This window comes from Telmatherina bonti, assembly GCF_933228915.1.
Source record: "Telmatherina bonti genome assembly, chromosome: 15".
NCBI classification, from domain to species: Eukaryota; Metazoa; Chordata; class Actinopteri; order Atheriniformes; family Telmatherinidae; genus Telmatherina; species Telmatherina bonti.
Genome location: NC_136613.1, coordinates 14,232,627 through 14,245,673, shown reverse-complemented (window position 1 = coordinate 14,245,673; position 13,047 = coordinate 14,232,627). Strand labels below are relative to the sequence as shown.

At 37.9% G+C, this 13,047-nt stretch overlaps 2 protein-coding genes across 2 annotated transcripts; one reads left to right on the top strand and one right to left on the bottom strand.

Moving 5' to 3' along the window:
* Positions 1-580: 580 nt before the first annotated feature.
* On the top strand, positions 581-7,678 carry fbxl3a (F-box and leucine-rich repeat protein 3a). The gene is made up of 5 exons (XM_079254543.1): positions 581-805; positions 2,126-2,507; positions 2,647-2,769; positions 3,652-3,823; positions 4,239-7,678. Exons 2-5 carry the CDS (start codon positions 2,127-2,129, stop codon positions 4,877-4,879), a joined length of 1,317 nt encoding a protein of 438 aa, XP_079110669.1. The 5' UTR covers positions 581-805; position 2,126; the 3' UTR covers positions 4,880-7,678.
* Positions 7,679-8,078: 400 nt separating this feature from the next.
* cln5 (CLN5 lysosomal BMP synthase) lies at positions 8,079-12,899 on the bottom strand. The gene is made up of 4 exons (XM_079254518.1): positions 12,722-12,899; positions 11,210-11,384; positions 10,484-10,709; positions 8,079-9,232 (listed from the first exon to the last, which is right to left on the bottom strand). The coding sequence occupies exons 1-4, from the start codon at positions 12,823-12,825 to the stop codon at positions 8,745-8,747; spliced, it is 993 nt and encodes a 330-aa protein (XP_079110644.1). The 5' UTR covers positions 12,826-12,899; the 3' UTR covers positions 8,079-8,744.
* Positions 12,900-13,047: the final 148 nt, after the last annotated feature.

Below are 13,047 nucleotides of genomic sequence, written 5' to 3'. Positions count from 1 at the left end.
AAAAAAAATATACTGTAGTATAAGGTATTTGTATGACAGTGTTTAAAATAGTGAACCTGCGCAAAAACCCGCGCAAAAAAGATGCATTACTTGTAGCATTCCTCGTACTAAATTTGATTTTATTGTCAAATTTTCCTTAAGCAAAGAAACTGCTAAAACTATCAATTAACTATGTTTTTAGAATAGAATTGCGCAGTAGCAAGTGCTGCACACAATGCTCACTATGTGACTCCTATACTTTCGATAAATTGATACATGAATCATGCTATTCCCACTGACATCAATGTATAATCTTAATACTGTGAAATTAGTAAAACAAGAAGATTGTGAAGTTATCCCGGGTGACTATAAGAACGATCATTTCTGATGATCGGGATAACATTTAAAAAGTCTTGTGTGGTGGGAAAAAGCTGTTCTGTTTATTTTTCTTGTTTTTTTTGTTTTTTTTAAACGGTGGAGTGAGTCATTATACGAATAGAAACGATCTTCACCAACAGCCATTTCGCATTACACTTCCCATGATGCACCGCTGCTGTCAAAACAACTCTTCGCCATTTCAGGTCTGGGGGGGCTGCAGTAACTCTCGGGAAGGAATTAGGTCAACCCAGCGGAGGTGGCTGTTTCTTCATTGAAAACGTTTCTGCTCATTTCCCATCATCGAACGGCTTAGTAATAGTTCTCCGATGCGTGTTATTTGGTTAGTGCGAATGAGTTTTTCCTGCGTGGGTCCGGGCTGAAGTTTGAAGTTGGTATTCGGATTTTCCTGCTAACAGCTAGTGAGCTAGCTGTGTGTGTAAACAACAAGGTAGGATGCTTAGCTGAGTTGGTTTAATGAGCGTTTCTCTCTGTGTCGACCGTGATGTTGATATATTACAAGGATAACGAGCCTTTTGTTGGTAGGCAGATCAGCTAGCGTTGCTTCAGCGGTAGATGTGCAGAGATGCCAAACAAGCTAACATAAACTTAGCTTGGGTTACATTAATTGACGCTGTAACTAATAAAGTTAGTAAAATAAAAAATCATGATGTATTCAGATATTTCTCAAATATATCTATAAAAAAAAAAGGCCAACTGATTAAAACCAACCTTTCTTATCAAATAAGTTGTTTTGATTATGTTGACCAAACATATAATATAATAATAATATATTACACAGAAAAATTAGTTTATGTGTTGTGAATTGTCATTTGCAGGACTAACTTTTTCTCTAAAAAAAAAAAAAAAAAAAAATCTTAATGAACTTGCACAACGATGTAAATTGAGAGGTGTCTCGTGGAAATGCATACGTGCTAAACGTGTAGGCGCTACATAGAAAGGTTGTTGGTCATTTATTGATCCTCACTTTCTCTCTTTACATCGTTTAGGTCCAGCTGTTTTAAAAAAATTTTTTTTTTATTTTGTTGTTACAGAAAGTGGTCAAAATAACTAGTACTGTGAACATGAAATCTCACCCCCCCCCCCCCCCCCCCCCCCCACGTTTTATATACTTAGCACTTTTTAAACTTAAGTGTGTTAATAGAGGGAGATAAATAAAACAATAAAAGATCACTAGCAAAGATCACTAGGAATTTATAGCAAAATATTAAAAGTTTATAACACTTGTACAAGCAGTTTTCAAATTACTGTAAAGATGTTAACAAAAATATAACTAAAACATAAGGCCATAATATCAACAAGAAGACTTAAAATATGCTAGATATGAAAATGCATGTTAAAACAAGTAATGCATTGTTTATTTATAATAAACTATGCCAAATAGGTGAGTTTTAAGGTTGGTACTAAAAATTTGAAGAGATTTTCAGTGTCTTGTCCCCAAGCTGGAAGCTAGTTTGTAAGGAGATTAACTTGATAACACAAACCCATGCAGGGTTTCCACTTTAGCTGGGGACGTTCCAGTCAGAATAGCAGCAAAACACATGGTCAGAAGGAAGACAGAATAAAGTTTTGTTTAAATGTGAGAAATAAAGTGTTAGGAAGAGGAAAAAATAAATTATAAGCATCTTTAAGTGTAACTGCTGTTAAAAGTGCAGTGACTTTTGGGATTTAAAAAAAACCCCATAATTTGGGGGGTTACCTCTATAGACTTTGATCAGTAAAATCCAGGCATTTTATCTTTGCTTTTCAGGATGAAGCGGATAAAAGGAGGAGAGGAGAGCAGCAATGGCTGCTCCAGTGAAAGCCCGCCTGAAGCTTGCAAGAAAGTGCGGAAGCAGATGAGCCTGGAGTCAGAAGCAGTGGTGGTCAGTGAGTCTCCAGACTGTGACTGGTCAATGCTGCCCCAGGAACTCCTGCTCCACATCTTTCAGTACCTTCCACTGCTCGACCGGGCTTATGCCTCTCAGGTGTGCCGTGGGTGGAATGAGGCGTTCCACATGCCTGAGCTGTGGAGATGCTTTGAGTTTGAGCTGAATCAACCAGCTAGCTCTTACCTCAAAGCTACTCATCCAGATCTCATCAAACAGATCATAAAGAGGCACTCCAACCACCTACAGTATGTCAGCTTTAAGGTAAGAATGGAATATATGTTGTTTTTGTTCTCACCTGCATGACGATTCATGCCTCAAATTAAATTAATTTAAGTCTCTTCTGGTTTTAAAATGTTTTGTTTTTCCTGAAATGATATTGAGTCTTTGTTTTTGGTGTCAGGTGGACAGTAGTACAGAGTCTGCAGAAGCAGCCTGTGACATCCTTTCACAGTTAGTGAATTGCTCGCTGAAGACCTTGGGACTCATATCTACTGCCAGGCCCAGTTTCATGGAGGTTCCAAAGGTATAATTAAGATTAACAAACATGATCTGAATATTTACCGTTTCCTTTCTTGGGATTTGTAAATGAGGTTAAAAGAAAACTTACATTTAAAGGCCACATTATGCTTTGATGATACTTTCTAAATACATTTACTCTGTGGTCTTCTAAAAAGACTGAATGATTTTGGCTAATAGGGTAGCGTTTACATTCTCATCTTATCTTCAGATGAAGCTAAAAAGCAATGTCTGCTCTCACACAGAGACAAGGTCAGATTTGCTTTAACCAGCCTTTAAAGGACACATGAAGTTATTAGCAAAAATACTATTTTGTCTTCCTCAGTGCACACTGAGATCTTTCTTTAAAATCTCACTGACCTAGAAAACTTGCTCCATCATGTCAGCTAAAGCTTTAAATGCTGACTTAATAGAAGCCTAGCACTTTGCGTATAGAAGTAGTCAGCCTTGGTGTTTGCACATAGGCTTGTCTTTTTTATTTGTTTAAAGACAACATTAGATTTACACTCTCTCTGCTCAGCCTGTTTTGGTGACTCACATATTGAATAGTTGGCAGTCTATCTGAAGTATACAGTTTGTTCTAAAATCAGCAGCCGTTCTTTAAGGAAGCCATGCCTGAATGCTTAGTTGCAATACCTGTTGTACTTTTGTTGTACGTTTGTGGCCAGTGTTTAGGCAGTAATTAGGTTGAAAAGATTATCTCCTCACAATGGGGACAAATAAATACACCATTCTTAACTTTGTCAACTGTTTGTCACATTTTAAGAACAAATATCTTGAATCTAATGTTGTTAAAAGGACATGGTCTCAAAAAAAAATAAAAAAAAATTGTAACACTCTTTAATCTCATATGATGTGGACACGCCGTGCCATGTTTTTCTTTCCACAGTCTCATTTCATCTCAGCTCTGACTGTGGTGTTCGTCAACTCCAAATCACTTTCGTCACTAAAGATTGATGACACGCCAGTTGATGATCCATCTCTGAAGGTGCTGGTGGCCAACAACAGCGACACCCTGAAATTGTTGAAGATGAGCAGCTGCCCTCATGTCTCCCCTGCAGGTACAGAGAGATTTATGCAGATGTTTGAGTGCTGAAGGTTTGAGGAGGGAGGTTTCTCATGCTTTTGTCTTTTTAGATGTTGATTAATACAAACAGGGCGATCGTTTCAGCTCATGCCTCTTTGTCACTCTGGCTGAATCTTTCCTATTTTAACTCATTCAGTCTTTGAAGCCTGTAATTTTCTGCTGTACAATGTTGTGATTTCATACTGCGGGTTTATGTTATAAATGAGCTGTTATGTGGTTTCTCTTTCTGACTTATTTTCCTGGAAGAACTGGTAATTTCCAACTAAGTTAATTATTGCTGATTCTGCTCAGCTTTCCAGGCAAATACAGTGAACCTTATACTTGGGCTAAAATATAAAACTTGATTCAACAATTGGTTGCAGTACAAATAAACATTTTTCTGCTTTTAGGGATCCTGTGTGTGGCAGACCAGTGTCATGGGCTGAGAGAGTTGGCGCTGAACTACCACCTCCTCAGTGATGAACTCCTGTTGGCCCTCTCTTCGGAAAAGCATGTCCATCTGGAACACCTTCGCATTGACGTGGTGAGCGAGAACCCAGGCCAGCACTTCCACACCATCAAAAAGAGCAGCTGGGACGCCATGATGCGACACTCTCCCAAATTCAACCTCGTCATGTACTTCTTCCTCTATGAAGATGAGTTTGGCCCTTTTTTCAACGAGGAAATCCCCGTCACACATCTCTACTTCGGCCGTTCGGTCAGCAAGGAGTTCTTGGGCCGCGTTGGCCTCCACTGCCCCCGTCTGGTGGAGCTGGTTGTGTGCGCCAACGGCCTGCGCCCTCTTGACGAGGAGCTGATCCGTATTGCAAAGCACTGCACTCAGCTGTCAGCCATCGGCCTGGGTGAGTGCGAAGTGTCCTGCAGCGCGTTTGTGGAGTTTGTTAAAATGTGCGGCAGGAGGCTCTCCCAGCTGTCCATCATGGAGGAGGTGCTGATTCCAGATCATAAATACTCCCTGGACGAGATCCACTGGGAGGTGTCGAAGCACCTGGGCAGAGTCTGGTTCCCAGATATGATGCCGACCTGGTAGAGGAAATCCAGAGCACGGATCTCAACATGTCCAGGATTTTGGGATGTGGATCATTCATGACAGCCACGTTTGCATTGATAAGCCTTTAAATGCTCAGCTGCAGTGAAACATTAGGTGCCAACATGGTGAGCATAAACTCTGAGCTCCTGTTTGGAGTGGCGTCTGAATTTTCTACAAAACCATGACAATCCCTTCCTATTGCTGACAACATGGACTGTGGAAATGTGCTTTGCCTAATCCAGAGAGAAAACTCTGCCGTCTGGTTTTCTCCTCACATTTGAGCAGGTTGAAATAAGCAATGTTTTTATAACAATATGAGTTATATGGACATTGTTACTTGATTGTGGTAGTTTGTATTAGCACAGATGCCAGTTTCTGTATATGTATGCATGTGTGTGTGCGGGTGTGTTTCAAAATGTTTTGTTCTTTTGTGTCATTGTGGAGTAAATTAGGACACTCAGGTGCACATTTGCATGTTATTACACTACCACTTGGCCTACTTACTCCACTGTGAGACAGAAGCACCACACTGTGTCACACAATATGGCTTTTGATGCAATGCCTGTAATGTTAGTTGTATATAGGAAGTGACAAGGTGATTTGTCAAGTAGGGATTCATTTTGCAGAGGAGTGGCTGGGCCCTACACCTCATGATTTTAATGCGAGCAGCAGGGAGTGTCGATGAGCTTGTTCTGCTCACCTGATGCTCAATCCGGCATCACAAATGCATTGTTGGAGATGTTAGATATTGGCGGAGAAAAGCAGAAATGTGTATATTAGTTTTGATATTTGTGATGTGAAGGTGTACAGTGTTGATTAACGTAACTGATTATTTTATTTTTTCCATGTTATTCCATTTTTTCATGTCCTGCATCCTTTATATTGGCTTGACATACCATTTTCTTGTGTTGGTGAAAAGAAAGTTTAGTCAAAGATTTCCTACGCACCTTACACGAATACCAAATGATAGTCAGGACTAACCCAGGTCCTAATGGCCAAATAAGTTCATAGATTTACATTGTTGTTTATACTGTACTGGAGCTCTGCTGAAGCATATAACCAGAGCAGTATGTTGAAATAATAAAGTTATTACTGAGGAAAAACAATCAAGTTATTCAATGTAAATAGAGATATATGTGGAATAGTGTCTGAACTGCAGGCACACATTAATAAGCCACATGCTTTGTGTTGAGACTGCTTTGTAATCATACAGCAATACAGTTGTCAGTGTGGCTATCAGCTTAAAAATGCACACTGGGAACACATAACTCACCCTTTGTCTCAGGTGCATTATAAATGAAATATATATTTCCAATAAAGGTTTCAGTTGTATCTTCTGCTAGTTGCCAGTTGAAGCTCTAATTCCTCTGTAAACAAGTACCCGCCCTCTTTTCAGCTCCGGTTTGCTCTGTATTGTGTTATGATGGCATACAAAACAGGAGAATGAGCAGTGTTTATTATGAACACAGTTTTGTGCTCCTGTCCCACACATTCATTCATTTCAGTTAGTAGAGATGTGGCAAGTCAGATGAGTGAAACTAACTTTTTTCCTTTAAGAAGGAAGTCAAATGCATCTGTATATAAAAACGCTGTGTGTTTGATTATTATGAATAGAAATGTACTTATTTCTTTATTTCACCCTCAGTCAGGGTTTGACGTTTGCTTAACCATCAGCTTGTCTTTTATAAAACAAGAGTGCAAGTTATCCTTTATTAGATGGAACTTTTTCATACTGTAGACACTAGAAAAGTTGTTTAACTTATTGCTACGGCGACTGACATTTGGATTTAATTTTTTGTTTTTGATTTGAATCAGAAAACAGAGCTGCAGCAAGTGTTTTTTTTTCATACGTGTTTGCCTGTTATCATCATGGTTTTGTTGTATACAGCCCCCCTCCAGAGTAAAAAGTTTCACCTCTTTATTGAATGTTCAAAAACAAGGACTGGTCTTGTTTTCTCTCCCTCAAGTCGCCAAATCTGAATCTTCACTTTTATGAAATTTAAAACAGAAAGATTAAAAAAAAAAAAAATGAAGACTTTAAATTGTGATAAACTTGTAAAATAATTTGGATAAGAATCTGCAACATGGTTAAAGCGCACTTCTAGTGTTGTGCATTTGCTTCTAGATTTACATTCAAACCTTTGAACTTATGTCTGTATATGTTATCAAGAGCTACTGCGTTTAAGTGGTATCAATTGTCAAAACATGTATATTCATAAAGTTATTGATAGTGCACACATTTTAAGACACTGTTTGGATGTGTATAAGGTAAATGTAGATTGTTTTACCAGAATTCATTCCATTTTCTCCAAGATGTACTTTAAGTAGACTAAAGCTGAGACATTTCATTAGGTGTGAATATGTCTCTGTTATTTGACTGAATGAGTCTCTTCATATTATCATATTCATATTATTGGTCTGACTAAACTAGGTACCTGTGCTGTCTGTGTTCATGTTAACAGTACAGTAACATATCAACTGATTAGTTTTCTGAATTTGTGCAGTGGCTCTAAAGTGGATTGGCTTCAGTTACTTTCATTGAGTGTATTTGATTTTCCTGTCTACATCTGAATATTCAGCTGCATGAGTAAAACGTGTTTCACGTTACAAATGCACGGAGGGAAAATGATTTATCTTTCATCTTAAATATGCTTCTTGTCAGTAATTGTTTTGGTTTTTTCTTTGTTTAGAGAGTACTCTATTAAGTTCATTCAGAATAAATTGGTGTTGACAATGCTGTCCTTTAGTTTTGCTTCTGTATGGAGAAAAGAACCCCAACTTTGTCTATCTTGCTTTACAGGTCACCGGTCTTTAAATTAAAATGATTGTTTTGGACATGTGATCTCATACTGAAATAAAAGATTGTGAATGTACTTGATGTTCTTTTCATTTAATTGATTTATAATGTTTAATTACCAAAATTAGATCATAGGAACTGTCTAGATGTCATTAAAATGCCAAATATTCTGTGTTGCAGAAAATAGAAACCAACTATACACAAAAATAAATAATCAAATACTTTTGTGCAGACCTCCATTCTTCTGGAAACGTATCAGATCCAGACATAAGCAAAGAAAACTTGAGGAACATGTCAATTTATGTGAATAACTTTGTTCAATCAATATTAAAAACATTGAAGACATTCAAAACATTTTTGAACATTTGACATTTATAAATCCAAAACCTTTTTTTTTTCCGAGATGCTTTCCAGCATGTTGTCAAATGGTACTCAAATGCAGCACAACTCCAACAAAGGCAGGAGGGAGGCAAACATAAGCAAGCAAACAAATGTAAACAATGAAAATGTAAAGTAAGGCCTAGTTTTAAAATGGCTGATGAATATCATGGGATAAGAGCATCGCAGAACAACCAACATCGTGGTCTTAGAGACAATGTTTTGTCATTCATCAGTTTGTTGACATTAATATTCCTGGTCTGGAAGCAAACAAGAGGCTTGAAATTATTCTTAAATACAGTTTAGAGTTTTATCAACTCATCATCTTATAGCAAAGCTTGTTTTCTTGTCATAAAAATTATTAGAAAAACAAGAACAAGAAAAACTTAGATCTTTCAGTCATCAGGAGAGCTGTGCCAGCCCCTTGATGGGCTGATCTGGCAAGCTAAAATAAAGTGGGATCAAATGAACCAAACATCTGAGTTCAGGACTTAGCAGAAAACAGTTTGCTTTCGTGAGATGTTTACGGTAGTTAACTTTTAAAATACCTCCAGATCTTCCGATTTCTCAAGTTAAATTAACGTTTCACTGTGAGAAATCTACAAGATTGTTACCATCATCTGTGCTGAGTTAATTGTTTAGTAAAATAAAATAAAAGAAATACAAATAAAAACAGAACTGTTCAGTGGATTAAGGCAGAGGCACCTCTTCATATGTAACCTGTACATATGGAGGTTTCATTGGCAGATGCCAGTACTCAAAGTTGTAATAGAGATAGAAGCTTTTGTCCAACACAACTTTCTTAAAAGCCTCCAGCAGGCTGATGGCAAAGTCTGCAAACGATTGGTGCGGCCTGAAAGGGTGGTAAAATTTACGGATGTCCAGCGCCAGGTTTTTCAGAGCAGGCTGTCCAAATATGGCGCTGTCGTTGCCGAGGTATGTGGGCTCTCCGCTGTACAGGTATATCTTTGTGTAGTTAGTCTGGGACCTGCTTGACAGTTTGGCTCCCAGCTCTGTTAGCTTCCTGTATGTGCGGTGGACGAACTGCGAGCAGTCGTAAGACTCGAACCACACTGTTGCATTGGGGCTGGGGTCAGAGCGAACTGTCCACGTCTCATAGTAGATGCCGGTCTCGTTGTCATCCTGCACCCACTTGGTCATGTCATTGAACTGGTTCCCTGTAGAAAGAAAGGTTAAATAAAAATAAAATGGTTTTCACAAGTAGCCATGGTGACAGTAATCCACTTTATACAATAACCTATTAAACTCTGGGTAAAGCAAGGTGCTGTAGCTGCACAGGGATAGCCACAAAACCAGAATGTCTGGTTTATGGTTCTGGAGGCAATCAGTGACATTAATTAAAAAAAAAGTCAAGATGACAACCTTCCTCGCAGCACATTGTAATCCTTAACCACTGCTTTCCATATTCCAAAGAAGAATTAGCCAAAAAGAAAAAAACATCATCTACAAAGAAGGATTTGTAGCCATAACAGCCAAGGTTCATTGATCAGACTATATATAATAACTTATATAATAACTATATAATAGCTTACTTACAAAGAACAAACTATATAATGAAAGAGCAGCAGTAGTGCTAATGTCTAACTAAAGAGGAGGAACTACATCTCAATCGCTTCTGTAAAACTCTAGATTTGTCCACTCATACATTAAAAAAAAAAAAAAAGCTACTTTTTAGAATTTGGACTTTGTTTTCCTTTTATTATTTGTTCTATGGTAAACTGCTAGGTGTCTGGGTTCCTGTTTGTAAGCTAAAGATAGTTTCTGGGGGAGTCCAGTTTTTACAAAGTACTGATATGTCATTGTATTTTAAATTGATTTCTAAAAATGAAATAAACAGAACTAAACTAAACTAAACAAAAAACTAAACAAAACTGGAACATAAATATCTTTTTTCTTCTTTTACTTATTAGACATCTTTGCTACATTATCCAGCTAAAATATCTTTTTAGACAATTCAATAAATGTAAAATTGTCTGTTCATGTGACATGAAGATCTTTTTTCTGTGAGGCAACTAGGGGATCCACTAAAGAATTCATGCAGACATGAAGAGGTCATGCAAACTCCACACTGAAAGGCAAAAGCTGGAATTTAAACCAATTAGCATGTTTGCCTTGAGCAATAAATATATGCATTGAATGTATGAAATTCTGATGTTTCCTCAGAATAAAACCCCCTCCTTCTACTACTTCCCAACTACGTTTTACCCATGACAGACCTAATGTGCCGTCTTATGATTCTGACTCAAGCGGACAGAGACAGCAGAACAAAGAGGGCGCTGTGTGCACATACCAGATGAAGCTACACAGCCACATTCATGGGGTTTGCTGACAATCATAAAATGCAAACAATAAGCAGTTTTTCCCTCTAATGATGCTAGAAGACACATTAATGTTTCCCTCTGTCTCACCAGTGAGTTCTCCTATTTTCTCCAGAGTGCCATTCTGCAACCAGTGCAAGTCGTCAATGCCTTCGAAGAAACAAGCAGCTCCTTGATTGCACCAGAAAGGAGCAAACTGCTCTGGTCTGAGGTGGGGAAAGGTGCAGTTGCCCAGCTGAAACAGCTCATACCACTCCATGGTGTAGTTGGCTCCTGTTTCTAAACTGCTGAAGCCAATGGCATCATGCATGATGTGCTGCAAACAGAAACACATTGACAAGGTGTGAGTGCATGAAGACACAGGGAAGTTTGCACAGCTGCATTTCTATGAATAAAGTCACACAGCTGGACAGTAACTCAGCTGCATAACTATTCTTGATTACCTGCAACAGAGTTCTGCCTGCAGCTTCAGAGAGTATACCAGACCATATCAAACATTATATCTGCTACAGAGCTCTGTTCAAATTAGATTTAGCCTTTTAACTGTAATTCTTTGGATTTTTGGTGTTGAATCAACTTAATAAGAACAAAACATCAAATAAAGACAAAGATGTATATATTTTCATAACAAAGAAATGTTAAATGTCTTTTTACTATTAACTGCAACACATGCATCATTAGTCCCAGAACTGAAAGTTTCTCCAAATGTTTAATGTATCTCTGCAAACTTGACAATCCCAAACCCTACCTGACCCCAACGCAGTGCTACAAATAAAAGTATCAGTGATATGTTTGTAGTAAAGACCAAAGACTTACAAATTTCCCCAACAAATCTCCATACTTGAATTCCCACACCGGGGTCTGAAGTCTGTAAACTGAGATGATATCGCTGTCTCTCATGTAGGGAATACGTCCATCGCGGTCTCCAGTGGGACAGAACGGGTAGACAGCTTCACAATAAGAATCAACAGCAGGTCGGCTATCAAATCGCCTGTTGATGACATGAGAAAACAAAGGTGGTTGTTCAGGATTAAGCTACTACATTGAAATAGCTCAATCTGATCCTCTCCAGCTCATATTAGGTAATGTTTATCTTTTAGTATGATGAAACAATCTCCTAGAAGTTACACATTTTTTTTAAAATTACATTTCATTTAGTTCTCTTATTAGACATTATATGAAGTGAAACTACTCTTTGGTGCGGAAGTACATCCTCTTTCAGTTCTAAGCTTTTTTCATATCAAGACATGATTAAAATACACCAACAGTCAAAAGTTTGGACACACCTTTCCCTTTAATATTCAAAAAGAAAGTATGTCCAAGCTTTTGACCAGTACTTTAAATATATGTGTGTAGTAATAAAATAATAATAAACGGCAAGAATTAGGAGTCAATTGCTGCTAAGTAAACACACGTCATTAATTGACCATTAGCAACTGTGAGTGGACAACTAAGCTTATTTATCCCACAGACAGACAATAGAATGCTCAGGAAAAAAAAAAAGATGGAAAAATGTCTCTTTATACCAAGTACACATGATGCCACCTGTCAGACAACTAATCCTTGGTTTAGTCATACAGCACAATCCCAATCACCCAAGCAAACTTACAATAAATCGCTGAAAAAGAAACCAAACAAGGTGCTGCAGTCCAGTAAAAATCCAGACCTCAAAACTGTTTCCAGATCTTGCCACACCATTTTGTTCTTCAAGTTGTGCTGATTTTTGGCATTATTGAACAGGGGAGGTTAGAATTCAAACCAACTCCTTAAAAATAATTTTAGTCATGGTTACAGATAAACACTTGGCCTGTAAGATTCTCCTTAGTCTGGTTCAGTTTCATTGAGATGTTATCTATATGCTGTACAACAGACCTGTAAAGGCTTCAAGGCAATAATACCCACAAAGGTAAGCTAAAAATTCTGACTCCACTTTTTTTCAAATGCAGATCTGAATTGGGTGCTTCACAGTTTCAAGAGTAACGTCAGTACAGGTTGGGTACAGGTATACTTATTACAAAGTACTTCTGTTATATATGTGACATTTGACATTTTGTTGACAGATTGATTAGATGTTAATGATTTCCCAAATGTGGTCATGCAGTTAATTTCAAAGAAGTCTGGGGTTGATTTAAATAAATAAATCAGTGAGTGAGTGAGTAAGTAAGTAAATAAATAAATAAATAAAGTTACATATTTTGGCAAAAGACTGACTTTGAGCAGGTTTTGTCAAAAGATTTGAACTGAGGGCGGTTTTCTCTCCGGACAGATCCTTCATTATCTGTCACATGATTTAACAGCACAGAACTGAGCCAAGACGTGTCTTCATACCTGTAGGGTACGGGCCATTTCTGCTGTCCGTGACTCCCGAACTGTGCAACGACGTGAAAAAACAAGAGCAGAAATATATACACACCGACGTCATTATGAGCCATGTTGAAGCCTTGCAAAACAAACTAAAGTTAAGCAGAAGTTACATCTTCCTTTCCATGAGTCCACTCTCTTAGCCGACTTCCTCACTATTGGTCACGTGGTTTTGTTGACGCTCGGAAATCACATGACGACACCAAAGAAGAAGTAGAATTTAAAAAAAAAAAAAACACAATTGAAAAACTAAGAAATTCTAAGCTAGTATTTAAGTGAAAGAATATGGTCGA

What these genes read in the sequence shown, in the direction of transcription:
- fbxl3a (XM_079254543.1), top strand. Translation starts at nt 2,127, where the DNA reads ATGAAGCGGATAAAAGGAGGAGAGGAGAGCAGCAATGGCTGCTCCAGT. An exon ending in TACAGTATGTCAGCTTTAAG is followed by an intron (nt 2,508 to 2,646) that starts GTAAGAATGGAA and finishes TTTTGGTGTCAG; the next exon opens with GTGGACAGTAGTACAGAGTC. An exon ending in CCCTCATGTCTCCCCTGCAG is followed by an intron (nt 3,824 to 4,238) that starts GTACAGAGAGAT and finishes TTCTGCTTTTAG; the next exon opens with GGATCCTGTGTGTGGCAGAC.
- cln5 (XM_079254518.1), bottom strand. Translation starts at nt 12,825, where the DNA reads ATGGCTCATAATGACGTCGGTGTGTATATATTTCTGCTCTTGTTTTTT. An exon ending in AAATGGCCCGTACCCTACAG is followed by an intron (nt 11,385 to 12,721) that starts GTATGAAGACAC and finishes TGTCATCAACAG; the next exon opens with GCGATTTGATAGCCGACCTG. An exon ending in GAAAATAGGAGAACTCACTG is followed by an intron (nt 9,233 to 10,483) that starts GTGAGACAGAGG and finishes TTCTTTCTACAG; the next exon opens with GGAACCAGTTCAATGACATG.